At 38.3% G+C, this 20,785-nt stretch overlaps 1 protein-coding gene across 2 annotated transcripts in view; it reads left to right on the forward strand.

Moving 5' to 3' along the window:
* shq1 (SHQ1, H/ACA ribonucleoprotein assembly factor) overlaps positions 1 to 6,695 on the forward strand; it is a 35,008-nt gene extending 28,313 nt beyond the window's left edge. For both annotated transcript variants that reach the window (XM_079883463.1, XM_079883464.1), the window contains exon 12: positions 5,314 to 6,695. In XM_079883463.1, the coding sequence (XP_079739589.1) occupies positions 5,314 to 5,938 (625 nt within the window). In that variant the 3' untranslated portion in view covers positions 5,939 to 6,695. The remainder of the gene's footprint in view (positions 1 to 5,313) is intronic.
* Positions 6,696 to 20,785: the final 14,090 nt, after the last annotated feature.

The following is a 20,785-nucleotide window of genomic DNA, read 5'->3' on the forward strand; positions in this document are numbered from 1 at the left end:
GTACTGCGAAAAAAATAGTTTATGGAGTTTTTAGTGACAGTAGCCAACTACATTAATCCTCTGGGGTCTGAAGGTGTTTTGAGAATTTTTGCGCTTTTTTCAGTTGCTTATAAACATATTAGTGGCTAAAGTCTCATTACACTGTATTCAGCACAAACTGGGCTACAATAATATGTGATCAACATGTTCTTGTTTGAGCGCGGTTCTGAGATGCAGAGAGTGGGAGAGAGAGAGAGAGCGAGAGAGGATTGAAGTGTCCCGCTGGTGTGAGGAAAGTGATCCCGGTCTTAGAGCTCAAACAGATAAGTGGATCATATTCACTCTCAGTGTGTGGTTTAGCGGCATTTGAACACTTCGGCTTGTAATGTCAGTCTTAGCTGTGACGGTGCTTCCAGTCTCCAGAATCCTCTCCTGTAATATGCAAAAGGCTGAATGAAACAATGCCACCAATTTGCAAAATATATACCTAGAATGGACCATTCAAGTAGTCACTTTGGATAAAAGAACCCTCCAAATGAATGAACGTAAATGTGGTAAGGACTTGACTGAAATGTGTTCAACTCACAGTTAAGCCTTATAATGAATCATTTACTTCGTTTCAGTGACTTTATGAATCTGTGATAATCTGTGAATGTGGTCTTATGCCATTTTAAATGCTCTTAAAGACTAATCTCATTGAAAAGGCAGAGGTACATTTTGTCCTTGTGTCCTTGATTTGTATATCTTAAGAGCTTAATGTAGACGAAGCCTGAGAGCTTTGTCTGAAGTAGACGAGTAATTCACCACAGGTTCACCCCATCTCTCTAGACATAAAGGTCTCCACTATTTTCTCAAGCTGCCTCTAGTGTGTCTTTGTTGCGGCAGGCTTGTTTTTATTTCCCCCTTCTCCCAACCTTGAAAGCCGCCCCTTCTCGGTTAATTAAGGCGAACCACAACAGTGTCATCGTAATGACTGAATTGTGTACAACATTATCCTTCGCCCCAAAAGGGGCCTTTGTTTCCACCGCAAGCGTGCATTCTCTCACCGCAGAAGTGAAGGAGGAGAGGGAGAGATAGAGACAGAGAAAACAAGCGAGCCTCTACAATCCTAACTCAATAATGACTTCCCACAGGGAGAAAACGAATATGGCAAATGTTTGAAGCGCTGCCGCCACTGCCACAGGATTTCCACCAACCACATTACTCCAGGAAGTGCTTAATAGTTTTATGAACTGTCTGTCTTCACGTGGTGCTTTTCAGAGAATTTTCTTTGTCCAGGGTCAGAAATTAACCAGGGGTTTGGCCAAAAATGCCCTGGAAAAAGTTTTATTTTTTTATTTTTTTTTTATCTGTTATCTAATATATAATAATATTGTAGTTATGAGCCACTAGTGACCTGAACCTGCAGATATCTGTATTCACGGTCTCAGAAGCAGGTGTTGTTAATAAGAAGTGGGTTTTTTTGGGGGGGAAACCACTGAACATGAATAAAACACTCCCATTTACTACAAACTGTGACTGGAGGATTATTTAAAATGTATTCCAGAAGAGCATTTGTGTTTTGGGCTAGCCTATTATTTATAGATATTTGATGTTGATTTACATAATGAACACCCATAATTGTTTGTTTACTAATAATTTCAGTTAAATGGTTTTGGAAAAATTCCCTCAAAGATTAAAAAAAAGCTACTGAAAATCAATTGCAAGGGACAAATAATAACATTAATTTGAGACACTGGAACCTTTTTCATTCATTTTTTTGAAGCTGGTCAGATGATTTCAGGTCTTTGATGACAAACTTTTTATGCTGAAAATAGTACAAATTGTAAACTGATTATGCTAGTATAGTAGGCATAATCGCATTGACCCCTTATGCTGGTCTTTTTTTCCAACTTTTATTACTTTTGCCATTTCATTAACATAGCATGTTGGGTCACATGCATGAGTTCTGTCATTCCATTCCATTTTTAGACCTCTTTTCTCATAAGGTCTTGGAAAACATGCTGTTTCTGAGTGTGCAGAATGCTTTGAAATATATCTATTTGAAATCTATGAGGTCTATTTAAATTTAGTCTTTAGTGTCACATGATCCTTCAGAAATCATTGTAATATGCTGATTTGCTGCTCCTGTTAAAAACAGTTGTGCTGCTTAATATATTTGTGGAAACTGTTATTCTTTGATGAACATAGGGAACAGTATTTATTTAAAAATTTACATTTTTGTAACATAAAAATATTTATTCACTTTTTTTTATCAGTTTAATGCATCCTTGCTGAATAAAAGTATTAATATAAGTCTTACTGCCCAAAAACTTTTTAACAGAAGTGTAGGCCCTATACAACATTGACTGAATTGATGCACAAGCAGTTTCTGTTCAGATTCAGTTTCAGATTCAGATTGCCTAAAAAAAAGTGCCGGCTGCTCCCCTGTTCACAAAACTAACATTTTTCTGTTTACTTTTCTAAAGACATCTATTTCAGTGATATCTATGGGATTGTAGGGACATTTCATTTGTGGTTTTCTCAAAAAAGTGTTTATAACAAATACAAGGCCTGTTTGTATGTTATGTCATTCAGCTTGTAAAGCCACTGAAAAGTGTCAAACCAGTTTTGCCTCTCCTTCTAACCATGACTTCTCCTTGACATACTGTATCACAGTCTGCCTCTTTATCTTAGATAAACACATTTCAGAAGGCATACTTGTGACTAAAGCGTTGTGTGTACACAGTATCCTCCTGAGACTGTAGCGCTGCTCTCCTGCTAGGAATCCCTATCCGCTGGTGGCCCGGGACATCATTAGGCCTGTGCGGTGATAACAAGGCATCTTGGTTCTCAGCGGTGTGTTAATTGAAGCACAGAGTTCAGCGACCCACGTCAATAGAGACAGGGCGGCTCAGACTCGCACGCTTTATCCTTTTTGTGAATGACCACGACCTCAAACCCCAGCACCCCGTCCGCTCGCTAATCACCATGGTGATGAAGGATTTGAGCGGCTTGCAAGTCTGAATGGTAGCCACTTGAGTTTTGGCAGCACCCGATCGCATTTGCTACATGAATAATGTATGCCTCAAGGCCCTTTGTAGTACTGGGATCTTTGCATTGAGTGTATTGTAGCAATATATATATTTTTTTTCTTCTCAGGGAAGCTTTGTCAGGTTGCTTTGCATATTGCTTCTCCCCAGGGGAAGTTTGTGGCGGAATGCGATATTAGTGAAACTCTGATTGATGTATTTATTTTGGTGTCCAGACGTTTAATATTGCGTGCATTACATATTCACAAAATGACAAAATATTAAATGGTCGTAGTATTATTCATTTGAACACCCTAAAAAAAGTGTGTGTGTATGTGTGTGTATGTGTGTGTATGTGTGTGTATGTGTGTGTATGTGTGTGTATGTGTGTGTATGTGTGTGTATGTATATTTATGTGTATGTGTATGTGTATGTGTATGTGTATGTGTGTGTATATATTCTGCAATGACTACTGGCTGAATGTTGCATCATCTAATTAAAATTCACGAGCCATGAGTATTCCCTAATTTTCAGATTATCTCTACTTCCCTTGTTAAATTGTCAGGGCAAGTACATACATGCTTAGTTTTTCTAGTTAGTGTTTGTCATTTTAAAAATGTGCTTGAAGTGTCTATTTTAAAATGAGTTCTCCTCTAGCTGATAAGCATGTGCTGAAGTTCTAGAGTTCTTCCTACAGTAGCCATGGAGACGTCTGTATTGTGAACTGAATACTAAAATATCCTCTGCCACATTTCGCTCAACTGCCAAACCCAATTTTTTGGTTCACAAAAAAATATGTTGCCTGTAAAATAATTATTTAAGGATTAGTTCAGCAAAAAATGAAAATTCTGTTATCATTTACTCACCTTCATGTCATTTTAAACCTGTATGGTTTTCTTTCTTTAATGGAATGCAAAGGTTACACTACCTTTTAAAAGTGTGGGGTCAGTACGATTTTGTTTTAATTAATAGCCTACTTTTTTAGCAAAGATGCATTCAATTGGTCAAAAGTTACAGTGCATCACGGTTTCCACAAAAATATTAAGCAGCACAACTGTTTTCAAGATTGATAATAAGAAATGTTTCTTGAACACCAAATCAGCATTGAATTAGAATGATTTCTGAAGGATCATGTTTTTAACATGATTATGCTTAAGTCGACAATGCACTTGATCATGTAAATGCATTAACCCGTTTTCCTTTATCGGAATAAGGTCATAAATGGCTTAAGCATAAACCGATCGTCACAGCAAGATTTTTGTCCCTTACGCCGAATTCGTCCAGCATGTAAACGCATTAACCTGCTTTCTTTCGGCTCATTGAAGTGCGCATGTGTGATATGTGACAGGAATGGGATTGAAACGCATCCAGACAGAGCGAGTGTTTTACAGTAAGGGAGGAGGAAATGGATTGCAAACTCTCTCTTTCTTGATCACACTCTTTTCTTAATCTCGTGCAGGAGAAGTGGTGGTACAGTCAAAATGCTGTATCTGTAACTGCATGAGAGATAATATATGAGCAGTAAGTGTCCCGCTGACATGTTGCAATACCCTTCTTCAGTATTTAATGCTTTATTTGACATCACAATCAACATAATAAAATAAATACTCTGAGTCATATACGCAAATTATTACGCTTTGACGTCACTACCGGGAAATAACCTGATTTATTAATAAAGTCTTGTAGGTGCGGTTTACTTGTTGACGGGTTATTGGTTTGCATGTAAATACGGACAACAGGTTATTCCTGATTTATTTGAGTTATCAGCGTACTGGTGTGCATGTAAATGACTGCTGCTGAAAATTCAGCTTTGCTATCACAGGAATAAGTTATATTATGAAATAGTTTTAAATTGTATTATTCTAAATTGCATTAATATTTCACAATATGCAGCCTTCTTGCAAAAACTCTTATAATGAATTAATCTCATTTTGTGGTCCATGGAAAAATAATCATTGTACATTTTGATTTGAGTATACATGCATCTTTCAATATATTTTGTCATAAATTGACCGTGAGCTCCTTGGTGGAATAACAATCCCTTATTAGATGCAGAAGTCCAGTCACAAATATATCTTCTTTTGATAAGCTACATGTTTTACTTTATTTTAAGGTGTCTTTGTTACAGAGTAATTATACATTTAAGTACTGAGTAATGTTAATTAACTACATTACTGTAGGGTTAGGAATAGGGTTTGGTTTATGGTTAGTTGCAAGTAATTATACAGAATGTAGGGTAATTACTATAGTAACTACATGTAACGTATATAACAAAGACACTGTAAAATAAAGAGTTAAATATTGTTTATTTTTTCTTCACCAGATCCAAGCATGTGCTCGCACTAGCCGAACCCCTGCGGAATGCCAAACTGCAGAAAAACCATCTAGAACTAGAGCTGGAGTTACTTGAACTAGCTGCTGAACTTGCGGTGAAGGAGGAAGCAGAAGAAGAAGAGGACTCCAGCAGTGACAGTGACTCTGAGGAAGAAAGTGAAGAAGAGCAGCCTGAAGAAACGCAACCTGAAGAAAGGACAGAAAATGACCAAACAGAATTCCGACCTCTTGAACCTCAGGTCATCTGTGAGGTTCTGAAGGAAGAAGCCCTGACTGAAGCTTCCCCCCTCCGTGTTGAGTCCAGACGGATGATTGAAGAGCTGGGAGAGAGGCTGGAGGAGGGGCTGACGATTGAGGAGGATGTGCCTCGGGGAAGACGCTCTATTAGCGGCAGTAACACCGAGGGAGAGGGAGAGAGAGAGCGAAAGCGAGAGGGAGACTATTACCATCGGTGTGCAGCTGAGATGGAAAGAGACGCCACGAAAGCAGCAACCAGCAGAGAGCTACTTGATCCGTGCCTTCAGAGGAATCCACTGCGTATCATAAGCACTGATGAATTGGACAGTGACGATGATGGAGATCTACTTCTTACAGTGGTAAAAGAAGGACCGTAGTGGAAACATTATTGCTTGGATTTTACGATTCCTTCACACTAAGGATGTATCCTTAAGTCTATCTAAGAGCTTCTGCTTTTTCATGGATTTATATTGGGAAAAATTATGGTTTTATTTGTGGCAGTGTCGCTGCTTTTGAAAATAAGACTTTTTTTTTTTTTTTCACTGTACATTTGTGTAATTCTGGGTAGTTTTTTGCACACATTTAATTTGTTTTATGGAGTTCAGTTTGTTGCAAAATATAGCAATAAAAAAGTTTTACTTATATTTTATTGTATATGCTGCTTTTTACATTATGCCAAGTGTGTGTATATCTATGTGTGTATAAATGTATAAAAAGCATTTAAAGATACCTTAAGCATATTCATACTATTTAAAGCCTTATTCAACAAAACAGTCATATATACAGTGTCGTCTTCAAAGAAATACGCGTTCAAGGCAAGCGCCTGCATTCCTGTGGTACTTCAGAGAGTTTTTTAGGGGTTTTGTCTGTTCAAACTGATCTTTTGCAGTGAGTTTCTGCAGTCTGTGATGCTTCTGTTATTTACATGCATCCTGTTTGCGGTGAAGTGACATCCAGCGCGTGTTAGTCTCCCTTCTGATGAATGTGAGATTAGCGTGTTGCATGTTGACATTTCCTTGGAAGTCAAGGAGTAGGTGGTGGTCGTTTGACGATAGCATAAAGTGGGGGTGGTGGTATGGCGACAGGAAATCTTAGTTACAACCTTCTCTTGAGAATAAAGTTTCTGTTACCATCCAGCTAGAGACATGTATTTTTGGGTGCCATTTTGTTTTTTGCTGTGCTAATTTGTTTTGTGCTTCTAAAGGTTTTCTCAATTGCTATGTGAAGTTCTTTTTGAAGTTATTTCTTTCTTTAGATTTACTATCTGTTATACAAATCCAATTTTGATCAGATCTGCTCCACTTGCATTGATTTTGAGTGCAGTTGATTGAATTGATTGAATAGAGTAGTCAGGTGAAAACAGATCAATCGTGGAGAGGCGAGATAAACAGGGAAGCACTTGTCAGGCGGATAGATGGGGGATTGTGTAATGTGCAAGTGGAAATTGAGAAGATAAGGTGGTAAGATTCTTCCTCTGTCATTTCAGAAAGCAGACAGTTTAACCGACTGCAACACACCTCACTTTAACAGACGTTTTATCTACTAAAGAGCTTTAAAATAAAGCAAGCAACAACCAACACAATCTCTTGGCAATTCATGTCTCTTTTACGTTTTTGCACGTTGGTAGCTAATTCGTATGAATTCATACAATGTTATTTGCACGTTTTCGTACTATTTGCTTATGCCTCAGCGGTGATGTTTAGGGGTGGACTTTAATGCTTACCTTTTTTCTAAAAATTCTACAAATTGAAATGAATTCGCCACCTCGTGAATCAGTTACATTTTGCTGTGAAATTGGGTTGCAACAGCTTTGAACGAGGTAACAAGTTCAGATTAAACATGCAAAGCCATTAAGTAAAGAGCCTTTCTAAAATCATACCCATACAGTAGTTAATTTCAAGCAGAAAATAATGCTAGACTTAACACTGGGATATGTCAAGATGCTCTTAAAGTTGAGCTTGACCTTCTTGACCCTTTTTTTTTTCTGCTCTTATGAGGCCATTTGTTTAACAGGAAGGAAGCAGATCCACATGATCGCTTTCAGTTCTTGCTTCATTCTGTTATGTAACTCACTTTTCATGATATAATTTGATGGATAAAATCAAGTCCCACCCTAAATTTTTTCCCTTCTATCAAGATTCTGCTGAGAAATATGGCTCAGTATGGGAGTAAAATAGGCTACAAATGGCATTTCACGTTTACTTTGTCATTGACAGTTTGGTAGCTGTTAAAGTGAGGAGCAGCTTGGACGAAATGCTGTTTTAGGCCGTGTGTTCCTGTTGGCTGTCTACCCTGTTCACTCTCTGACTGAGTCTGTCTGATACCTTGGAGACAGACGCTGTCTCTGTCTGTAACTAGAGCTCTTTATTTCTGTCCGTCTCACCATCGCTCAGTCTCTTCGCCGTTCTCCTTTTTTTGCTCTCTTTTTCTGTCGCACTGTGTTGAGAATGGATGATGTCGTTAAAGTAGCTCCCTCCGAGAGGGGCCGACCGAGCTCTCCAGCAGCACCTTGGGAGCCTAATCATTTGTCCGACCTCTATCAAACCCTCCTCCTTCATGCCTCCATCTTTTATTCTCACTTCATTGCTCAGTAGCTTGTGGGAGCCCACAGGCTGTAGCCGCCTCTCCCCTGTGGGGTCCACCATTGATTAAGTGACACTCTGTTGAATCGTCGTTTTTCATGGTAAAGAGGTGCCTATATTTCCCATTATGATGGCCACCCCTGGGAGCCAGCCTGGTGCTTCACAACGTATGCTAGCTTGAGCGTTTTCCAGCCAAGTTTTTAATAGGTTTCACCTGCAGCTAAGGGGGACATTTGTGTCTTTTAAATGTATTCAGCTGACAAAATTGGATGAATGCCGTCGTGTTTCAAGAGGCTTTTTTTCCCTCCATTCTCTGCATTGTGCAGTAATTATGAGCAGATCTGACACTCTGCTGTGAGCGCCTCATTAAAGTCCAGATACGTCTCATCTTTTAACTGTTGTTTACACGTATTGTCAGTTGGAAGCTTATAGCAGTGAGTGACCAAATTAGTTTTGCTTGTATTCTGCTGCTCAAATAAAATTTGAACAGCTCGTAAATGCACGAACAAGGTACTAATATTTCCAGTTGTCACTTTCTCATTAAAGCTGTCATTTTGACGTAGTAACATCAATTAGTGAGAGCAAAATGATTAAATATGAAAGTGGTGTGATTTCTTTTCCCTAGCCAGTTAAGCGCAAACCCATCCTGCATGCAGCCAATTCTAAAGATTTAATTGATCATGTGTTTTGATCATTATCATTTTCTGAAGTCTGAACTTTCAGCACGGGCCCCCTCAAGCCCTAAGGACGACACTTTGTGGACTTCCCTATTCTCTTCAAATTAGAATGATTATTACAACTTAGCAAGTTAGTGTGGATGCTAATATAATTATAGTTGTCAATCTTGGTGTGAAAGATAACTATAATTAAGTCTTTATGAAATTTTTGCTTCTCAGGATGCATCTAGGGTCTTTTTGGATTTTGATCATTGTCATTAAGGTATGAACAATGTTTCATTCACTAAAAAGAACCGACTTAGAGCGTGAGCTCTGTGAATGACTCTATGTTCTTAGTTCATTAAAAATAACCAACTCGTATGAGTCACCCGTTCGGGAAACGAACTGAACTGCTCGTGCTGTATGTTTTTGATTCATCAAAAATAACCAAATCAAGTGAGTCACTTGTTTGGGAGGTCAACTGAACTGAAACAGTTCATAAAATTATTCGGGAATCTGACTATACGCTGATCAAACCACCTCTTTTACGCTGTAGATTCTGTAGCAGTTTTGTGGCACCACTGAATGTTAGTGCAAGAATCTCTGAAAGAGTATTTTAGTGCGATGTTCCAATAAGTGCGATGACCCGTTGTCTCCAGAATTGTGAAATGTATGTGAATAAAGAAATTTTCAGCCCTGCTGTGAGGGAATATAACTTACTAATGGCCTTCTCATAGTTGTACATTATATTTGAATAGGAAACAGTATCACTGTAAATATTTCATACTTCGCCATTGAAGGTGAGATTCGTTTCCTCTGCTGTCAGACGTCATTACGTTAGGCTGGTGAAATCTATGTGACACATTGCCTCAAACTGTCCTGACCTGCATACGTTTATTGCTGACAGAACAAGGACAATGTGTTCACCCCACACACAGGATCCCCCAGTGTGCCATACTAATAGAAAACTCAATCTCTTCTCCTTTTAAGTGGTGCGATTCCGGTACTTGAGCACATGAATAACCCTAAAGGAGAAATGAATCCATTCCTCTCCGGGGCTTGGCTTCTCCAATGACTGTGCAAGTAAGGTTTCTTGTGTGCCATATGTCCCTTTCTGATTGTCTGTTGAATCTTTGTCTCCTCATTTGTCAATATTAGGGATGTAATGAACCTTCATTCACTACTTCAGTAGAGGAAGAGCAAATTCTCTTGTCTGGACTTGCAAGTAAAGTCCTTGTGATATCTCATGTTTTTGAGGCTTTTTCCTCTCATTCCGATGACAACTAGAGCGAAAAGCATAAAGCAGCCGAGCTACAGTACAGGGCCCATTGAGAGTGCTTGCATCAACAGTTCCCACATGCCGAGCTTCCGGATGCACTCTAATTGGCATAAGCAGCATCTGTTAAATCGCTCCTGTTAAACGGAGAAATTAAAGTAGTACGTCCCTGAGAGTGTGTGTTAAATCACTCCTCGCTCTCAGCAGCGATTGCTATCAGCCTATGGACACTATTACCCCTGCCTGTCTAACAAGGTCGATGTTTGGTACTCTAGTGCATGTTAGAGAGAGAGAGAGAGAGAGGGTGAGTGTCTATAAGCCATTGTCCTGTCGTTAGCTCTCAGATTGCAAAGGCACTTTGCGCTGTGCTGAATCTTGCGCTGTATAACTTTTCTCCCAAGGCTACGGTAACAATTAGCCGAGGTGTCAAGTTCAAGTAGCTTGACTGTAATCTGAATATACTTTTGTTTGCTCCATTGAAGGTATGTCCTGCCTATAAAGAAGATGGCTTTTCTTTTTGTGCCAGAGGCTTCTTTCTTAGATTCATTCAACTTTTCAAGGGTGCCATGTTTGTGTAAACACTTCATAAGTCAGCGTAGCAAAGTGTAGTTTTCAGAATTCAATCTGTAAGTTCTCACCTCAGAGCTTTTTAAACCACACCATAAATCTCGACTTTGAAAAACTGTTGCTTTGAGAAACAACAGTCTCTTATTTGTTTTTCATTTAAAACAAAAGTCCGAGATGATAAATTTTTTAGCACAAGTTGCTGTTGGAAGAGAGAAGTTCTGCTTGAAGAGGCTGGGGGAATTGGAAGCCGGAGGCAGCAAGCCAACCTGTCAAAGTGCTTCTCTTCATTTCCCCCTCTCTCTTTCCATAAGCTGAGGTAACAATGGTGCAGTTGTGCATTCTTTCATTTAGTTTTCTATGTTTATTTCCTAACTACATTTGTCTTTAGTTTATGGCCCTGTTTACACCTAGTGTTAAGATGCGTTTTGGTCGATCGTATCACAAGCGGGCGATGCTAAATACAGGTATAAACTTGGAGATTTTCCACTTTCGCCCACTTCCAGAGGTAGTCGAAAATGCATTCAACTGGATTACTTTTGTAATATAGACGCTCATGTGGTCAAATGCTTTCGAAAAGCCACAAAAGACCACCTACTCTCCTCCTACTGACCTAAAACATTACGGGAAGCGCTAGCCAGATGGAATTTAAACTTTGTTTGGCTGGAGACCCAAGTTTGGTTTGAAGACGAACAACATACAAAGCACAATGTTCTCTCACCATTCCTGATTTCTGAGACGCACTCACAGCGTTCAGCGTGGTCTTGCAGATATCAGAGCAGAAATGAAAGTGGCTGCTCTCTGTATGTTTTTTTTTTTTTTTTTTTTGTCATCTCCATACACGTTCATGTGTAAATTGCGTGAGCTTATTTTTGTCCATAGATCGAAAGATCTGAAAAAACCCATACATTTACCCACCCATAGAACCTCCTCTTAAAGAAATCAGGACAGAAGTGGTTGAAAGTGGACAAAAGAGATGGATTAAAACACCTGGGGCCGGTTGCACCAGCTGTGCGTAAGTTATAACTTAGCCTAGTTTTGACGTAAATGGACACTAAGTTACGACTTACGCACTTCTAAATATTTTTGCGTTGCACCATTAAACTTAGTTGAAGCGTAACTCTACGTATAAACTAAATATTTACGGCAGCCTCCGATCAGGAGTAACGGATGGAATAAAATATCAGACAGACTGAACTGCATCAATAAGCTCTTCTTTTACCTGACAGACTTCAATTCTTTAGACATATATGATTATGCTGACATTTACACTCGCTTACATTTTAAGAGAGAGAACATTATGTGAAAAGATTACTTTGTTTAGCGGCTATCTTTAACACGAACCCATCCTAAACAGCACGCCGCTGTGTGCATCGGTCCATGTGCATGTCAAATATCAGTCATAATCAATAAACGTAATTTCTTATGTTTTTTGTATCAATATTTATTTATTGATCCTTATTCATTTCATTTCAAATACAGTTTCTGAATGTTATTTACAAAAACACTTATGCTATTCATGATCAAGTATCGTATTTAATGGAAACTTATTTTTACCGTTAGTAACGTGATGCAAAAGAATGAAGGATAAACTGAAATTCACAGCATTTCAACACAACTGCTGAAGGCTGCTATTGGATCATCGAGGCTAAACGTCATATTATGCGACTACGCATTACTTTATGGAGAGCTTACGACCTACTAGCTACGTTCTGCCTTACGAACAAATGGTGCAACGGAATAAAGTTCAGAGTTAGTTACAAACTAGCTAGTAGTTACTCAGCCTCTAGTGTGGACTTTACGTTCCAACTTACGAACGGCTGGTGCAACCCTACCCTGGTGTAAACAGGGTATGTCTTATCTACTTGTGATCCAATCGGCTAAAAAATTCAAACAAAAATCGGGACGATGCCATGTTGAGTTGCGTTAGTAGTGTGTTGAAACTCGTGGTTATGTTAAAGAGCATGACATTTCTGAAACATGCACAAAGTTGTTGACCAATCACAACACACTGGTCCAGCCGACCAATCAGAGCACATTGTGTTTTTCGGAAGGAGGGGCTTTTTCAGAGACTGGTAACTAAACAGAGCGTTTCTGACAGACTGGGAAAAGAGGTGCTGCAACAATGTAAAATATGTGAAAAATAAGATGTTTTTTGAACATTTCAAGCATGAAAACATATTCCAGTAGACCCCAAAAACAAAATCAAGATTTAGAAAAACAGGCATAATTGGTCTCCTTTAATGCTTAATGCATCCTTGCTTGAGTAAAATAATTTATTTATTTCAAAAAACTTACTGACCCCAGTGTATCAAATTGATTCAAACTGACAGTATTAATCATATTTAAAATGTGTTTTATATATATACCTTGAGATGGTAGAAAAATTGTTTTTTCTTATTAATCCTACTAAATTAACTTTTTAAACTGACCACTATGGGATCTGCAAGTGTGTGCACATGAACTACAGACTGACCACTTCAGAGTTTTGCACTAACAATGCCTTGCGGAGAGACTCGCTAACCTATCAGCTAAGAAAAAAAAAAAAAAGACAGGCTAAAGCAACACTTGCTCTTGCCTTTTGCCCTAAACAAAACTGTAAAAAACAGCTAGAGGCTACCTCATCCGCCTTCACACTTCATTCTCTGAGCTCGTAGCTTTTCAATGATTGTTGTTTGACTCTCTTTCCACCATGTTTTGTTTGTTTGTAAACCAGCCGTTCATTTTCTAACCTGCTATTACCTTGTATAGCGCTTTGCATTGATAGAGCCTGGTGTCCACTCACTCCATCCACTGCCTTGTTATCTGTTCATAGTTTGCAAGGTTGTGGGGCTGTCAAATGCTTGGCTTCATGTCTTTTCTCTCACTCCACACGCACACACACATAGTGCCCATAGGGATATGGTGTAGAGAGACAGATCTCCTTACATGTGCATGGCTGAATGTGTTAGCTTGTCACCCCCTAGACTGCCCTCTGTGACTCCTGCAGCACAGCTCTCACTGCCTGAGTGGTGTGCATTACATCTGCTCACTGCACACACACACACACACACACACACACACGTATGATGGTAATAATACGTATAGAGAGAACCAGCCAACACACACAAAACATGCAAGCATTGTTACAAAACTTAGTGAGTCTTTATAGCGTTTTAGGCCCTGTTTACTCCTGGTATTAAAGGAGAACTCCGGTCAATTTTAAACGGGGTTTAAAAGGTTTTGAGCTTGTCCACTTTCAACCACTTTCAGAGGTAGTCGAAAACGCATTCAACCGGATTGCTTTTGTATAGTGTAGACGCTCATGTGGTCACATGCGTTCGAACAACAACAAAAGACTTTGAACATTATGGGAAGCTCGCTAGCCAGACGGGATTTAAACTTTGTCGGCTGAAGACCCAGGTTTAGTTTGAAGATGAAAAACCAAGCACAATCTTCTCTCACCATTCCTGATGTCTAACACACACTCAGCATTTGGCATGGTCTGTCAGAGCAGAAATTAAACTGATGCTCTCATCCGTCATTTCCGGTCGATCATATGTAAACTGCGCGAGCTTATTTTGTCCATTACACCGAAATATCTAAAAAAAAAAACCTTCCCTGAAATGACTTTTTGCAGGTTGGGATGTCTGTAGAATGATTTCTGAAGGATCATGTGACACTGAAGACTGGCGTAATGATGCTGAAAATTCAGCTTTGCCATCACAGGAATAAATGACATTTTAAAATATATTAAAATAGAAAAAAATATTCATTTTGTTGTAATAATAAAGACTTCTTTGGAACGTACACGGTGCCCTGCAAGCATGTAGACGACACATGTTCAGTCCAATTTACATTTTGAAAGTCAAATCCATCAATCATTTCACACTTTCATCTGCAGCTAACATGCTAACAAACAGATTGTAAATTTCTAGGTTGCAAACATATTCTGTCATTGTCACATACACACAGTGAGGTCGATGTGTGAGGGGCTGTTTCTGGAGGTCTCATTAGAATGTGTCACCCTGCTGCTGTCTGCTCCCTCCCTCCTCCTCGTCTCCTTCCTCTCTCTCCCAAGGATTCTTGGGATTGTCAAGGACTCTCGCCTTGTCAGTGCCACCAGAATTCTGTTGTTTGACTCAAGACACTGTGCACTTAAAGGGATAGTTCACCAAAAACCTATTACTTTAATGATGTCTTTATTACCTTTATGGGGCTTGAAATTGGTAGCTACATGGCCTGTCAATAGAGGGACAGAAAGCTCCCTGATTTCATCAAAAAGATCTTCATTTGTGTCCCGAAGAGGAACGGAAGTCTTACGGGTTTGGAACGACATCAGGGTGAGCAATTAATGACAGAATTTTCATTTTTGGGTGACACACTAACCCTTTAAGAGAAACCAAGACCCTGACTAAGACTTCAATGCTATTGAGGTACACTACTGTTCAAAACTTTGGGTACATAATAATTATAAAAAGACATGAATATATTTATGTAATGTGATCATGTGACACTGAAGACTGGAGGAATGACTGCTGACAATTCAGCTTTGCCATCACAGGAATAAATTACATTTGAAAATATATTAAAATAGGACCCAGTTATTTTAAATTGTAATAATATTTCACAATATTAAGGTTTTTGATTAAATTAATGCTGTTTTAGTGACCAAAAAAGAGATTTCTGATCTCAAACCTTTGAATGGTAGTCTATATCAAGACTCTTATCAGCAAATGAACGATGTGAATGGGATTTTAATTCATGTTATTGATTAATTACTTTGTGTATTTTGGCTCTCTCTAGCAGCACTACATGATCATCAGCTGTTGAGGTGTAAAAGATGTTGGCTGTGTAACATTCTTGTGGAATGAGTAACTTAGTACTTAGAAGTCAAACCCTGGAAAGTGTGTCAAGTGAGATAAAATGCTAATTTACTTGTTGCTATTGGCTGCACTGGTCCTTCTTATGTAATCACTGAATGGATTATTACAGAGTCCATTACACTCTCAAGGTGATTGCTGACTTTTGAACCTTTAGTGATTGCTTCACCCTTCTATAACCTTCATATGTGACCCTGGACCACAAAGCCAGTCACAAGTAGCACGGGTATATTTGTGGCAATAGGCAACAATACACTGTATGGGTCACAATTATAGATTTTTCTTTTATGCCAAAAATCATTAGGATATTAAGTAAAGATCATGTTCCATGAAGATATCTTGTAAATTTCCTACCGTAAATATATAAAACATTTATTTTTGTGAGTGAATGCAGCACAATCGCGAACATAAATGGACAACTTTAAAGGCGATTTTCTCAATGTTTAGATTTGTTTGCATCCTCAGATTCCAGATTTTCAAATAGTTGAATCTCGGCCAAATATTGTCATATCCTAACAAACCATACATCAATGGAAAGCTTATGTATTCAGCTTCCATGTGATGCATACATCTCAATTTCAAAAAATTGACCCATGTGACTGGTTTTGTGGTCCAGTGTCACATGTAGGGCTGGAACCATGTTTGTTCATTATTCAATGGTTGTTATCTTCAGGACAGCACAGGAGGAATGAAACTGCGTTACGTAAAATGAATGTAAAAATAAACTAGCTGCACCCTCCCATTCCTTAGATAAGGTTTCTGAAGAATGTAGAATCACTTAACACTGAGGTTAAAATGATTTCCGAGACTGGGTAGATAATGCTGCACTGTTTTTGTTATAAGGAAATTGTGATAAGAGAACAATATGACGTTGTTTTTTTATTATTATTATTATTCATTTATTTTATCTGAATTTAATTTATTTTATTTAAAAATGTATTTTTAAATGATTTTTTTGATTTTCCCAATATGACTTTGAAACTTGATATAAACACTGTTTTATGGCAACATTATGCTTTATTGTATTCTGACTTGACAGGACCTACGGCTGAGGAGAAAGGGTGTCCATTTCTTTATAATCTATCCCATCCATGAGTGTGTGTAACCTTAACGTAGTCTAATCTGCTTCTGACACCAGATCAATAAACCGCCCACCCAAGTGCGATTCATCTGCTGCGGTCGGCCATGGACTTGTTCTGAGCTTCAGCACAAACCTCACCCACCGCACATCTGTACGGCATTAGCAACGCTGAGAGATTTACAAGTGCTTTGTGAATCCTGCAAATGCAAATGCCTCCACTCACCCCGGCTGGGCAAGAAATGCAGGAAAGTTGCGAGTATACACCTATAAATATGAGAAATCACATTTTGAGATTCTATCGTATTGGATCAACAATTTAGTGTGGTCCACACGGCATTGATCCAATGGATTCTTCCTCAGCTATGGCAGCATCCTTGAAATTTTAGAGATGTCTTAAAGTACCCCCATTATGCTATTTTAATGGTTCCTAATTTTGCTTTGGAGGTCCATAACAATAAGTTTACATGCATCAAAGATAAAAAAAAATATACATTTTTTAAAATCTATATACATTGCACAGTCTCAAAGAGTCTGAAAACGGTTCGATCGAAGATTCAGTCTCTCTAAACCCCTCCTTTCCGCTAGCCTACTCTGCTCTGATTGGTCCAATGGCCTAGTCTGTTGTGATTGTTCTACTTCTCACAGTGCATGTTGGAAACAAAATCCCCGTTACCATATACGAATTTCAGCTCTGGAGGCTTCCTCCGTGCTCGATACGCAGTGATACAAACAGTGAAAATGGCGTCGATTTTACTGTATCTTACTGTATATTCCTCATCCTTTTGAAGTGCATGCAAAGTGCATTCACAGCGCTGAAAACATGGTGGATAAGTTTATGCAACTGGCCCATAGTATTTGAAAAAAGTGAATTATGTGCATTTGGTCAACAACTTTCTTTGCCTTCTCAAAGAATGTGGCTTTTCATGTAAAAGAGTCTGGTTTTACCGCTGTTGGTCCGTGCCGCGCCGGCTACTTTTCCAGTCTAAAAAGAACAGATTTGGCAGCAGCAGGGAATTGCCATGTGGTGTTTTCCTGCCACAGTTACATGGATCAATGCATAACGCATGACCTGCCCTGGGCGCATGTTTTATAGTTGAAGTGACTCGCTCCAGCGAGCCTGCCACGACACAAGCCCCTCTCGCTCACTTTCGTCTCAATCTCAAAGCCAGCAGGGGAAGCTACAGGCACTGTCATTTTAACAGTTTTCCTCAAAACTGTATAATCACGGTTCATCCACATCTGAATTGGAGCAAATATACAAAAAAGTTGTTATATATATATATATATTTATATATGCATCTTAATATTTTTGTGGACACCATCATACACTATCATTCAAAAGATTTATTTAAATTTAAACATTTATTTTATTTAAAATGTTTATTTATTTAGCAAGGATGCAGTAACTTGATCAAAAGTTACAGTAAAGACATTTTTAATGCTGTTGAACTTTTTATCAATCAAAGAAAAATGTTGCACGGTTTCCACAAAATATTAAGGCACAAAAACTTTGCAATATTAAGAACCATTAATAATAAATTAGCACCAAATCAGCATATTAGAATGTGGATCATGTGACTGAAGGCTGGAGGGATGATGCTGAAAATTCTGCTTTGCCATCACAGAAATAAATTACATTTTAAAATTGAAAACCGTTATTTTAGATTGTAATTATGTTACTGTTTTTACTGTATTTTTTATTAAATAAATGCAGCCGAGGGAAGCATATAAGAGACTTCAAAATACAATATATCAAATACATAAAATTTTTCCAAATTATTCCAAACTTTTGACTGATAGTTCATATCTTTAAGTTAACTATATTGCAACAGCACTCATGTTTACTAATTGTTGCATTGCCTTGCTGTTTACTTTATATTTCCAATTCATTCTGATCGGATCTGAATTGTCTCATTACATAATATCATGCAATAAATCAAACCGCAGTCTAATGACTACATGGGCTGTAAATCCAGAGCTCGATGTTGTTGCACACTAGCAAGCTGTTGCATTCCATTGCAACATGAGTGAGCGCATCGCTCACCTAATGGAAATGCTGAACAGCTATAACAGGTTTAAAGCTAGAGTCCAATAGCAGACCCGGAGCAGAACTGTTTAATGCATGAAGCATGCACACACGCTGTGCCAAGAATCCCCTTATTGACGGGAAAGGGCAAACTCCAACCCCCGGCGAAGCTCGGCCAGGTGGATTAGCAAGTCAATGCTAACATCATGTGTGGGGTAATCTTACTGCAGACACATGTGACCTTTGTTAATGATTTCACTCAAAGCTGCAGGTGTTGTTTCAATTACAGCCAAATGAACTCTCCTGAGGGGTGAGTGCTTGGCAAAATAGTCACTTGCAAATGTGTACTCTGATAATACTGCACTAATTTGCAATACAAATAATACCACCCTTCACTGGAATCATGTACTGCTCTGGGCTGTGTAATTGAGCTCTGGTTCTTTTTGTCGATTTATATAGACAAATTGACCTCTTTCCTTTCTCAGTGGGAATAACCCTTGCATGTACCTCATGATGTATGTTTATGCAAGGAATTCATGTTCTGCCCTTGTTCATGCAAGACCACACCATGATGGCTCCAGATTAGAGTAATTTGTCAGAGTGCTAATCATTCATCAGGAAATTTGGAAACTATTAATATAATGCAAAGGGCTCGAGATCAGGGTCCGCATTTTTTTTTCACTGGAGACTGAATTAAGAAAATTTACCAGACTTAAATATTTCTTACTAACCATGAAAACTGTATTTTGCATTATTTCAGTGAAATATGTTGTAAGCAAAGTGCAGGGAATTGTCACAAAAACTATTTTATTATGCCAATGGACAGTATGAAGGCTTAAAGGAAAATGTTCCATACAAGATAATTTATGGCATGCTGTTGAGCAACCATTGTATATATATATATATATATTTGTAAGTTTATTTAACCAGGAATATTAAGTCAAATGGAGTTGTTGTTGTTTTTTTGTTGTTTTTTGCATGACAATTAAAGGAAAACATGGGAAAGGTTCACACTATCATTCTCAGAATGCAAGTCTATTTGCAATTCCTATAAAAGCTATGGGACAAAATATTATTTTCTCATAAAAACTCACATCTGAAATTTGATGCTTGAGATCAAGCAAATAAGCAGTCTTGTTTTGTTTGCTCTTTAAAAAAATCTGTTAAGCTATCAACTTAGGGTATCGTATCATACTTTTTTATTATATGTTCCCCCTGAGGTGAGGTCCACTTATGATGTTAAAGTTGTTGTTGTTGTTGTTGGTTTTTTGGGGGTTTTTTTTGTGCCTTTTTATGTTATTAACTCCCCTTTCCTCTCATAACCACTTCTTTGCAATTTTTTTTTTTAGTTCTGTAAGTTGCAGTATGTTTTTATAGTGCATCAAGCTCTTTAATCTCAAAAAGACAGAACATTTTGATTCTTGATAAGATTCTTTGAAAGATTCCTTTGATTGCATCATGACATTCTTGACACTTAATCAATGATTTCATCATAAATTGCAGAGAAGATATAGTTTATCTTCTGTGTAAATATTTTTGTACTCGCCCACGACTTTAGTCTAAGTTCATTAGGTTCATTAAATCCAGACCATTTCAGCTCAAGTCTCTTTAATCTGGCTTTTATTTTATTGGAAAACCTCTATATGTTCCTTTTGCCATCTTGCCATCTTTCCTGGTTTTGTCTCTCGCCTCATGTTCTGATAAAACACTCTCCATTATCCAATCCCACTTAACCTATTGTCCCCCATTTTCTGCCTTTCTCAGCCTCTGTCTCTGGCTTTAATGCATTTTCCCACCCACACCTCTCTACTCCTCTCTCTCTCTCTCTCCCTCCTCTGCTATTCTGAGTCTCACACTTATCACATGTAATAATATGAGTCTAATGTGAAGGTTTCTTGCCCTCTCAAACTGTTGCAGACACATGATAATGGAGCTTAGCATGTGGAGGAAAGTGATAAACATGTAAAGCATCTTTTTCCTCTCCCCAACGAGTGCCAGATGGACATTCACTGATAACTTCATCATCTGGGAAGAGAACAGGTAGGCATGTAGGAAAAATATCCAGACCTTCAGCATTAGCCTTAGTTATTTTTTCACAGTTGATGTAGGGTTGGCTTTGCAACCAGCTGAGTCACCAGAAAGAATGAAAGAAAAGGGGAACAAATAGAAAAAGAATC

Source organism: Squalius cephalus (genome assembly GCF_949319135.1).
Source record: "Squalius cephalus genome assembly, chromosome: 10".
Lineage (NCBI taxonomy): Eukaryota > Metazoa > Chordata > Actinopteri > Cypriniformes > Leuciscidae > Squalius > Squalius cephalus.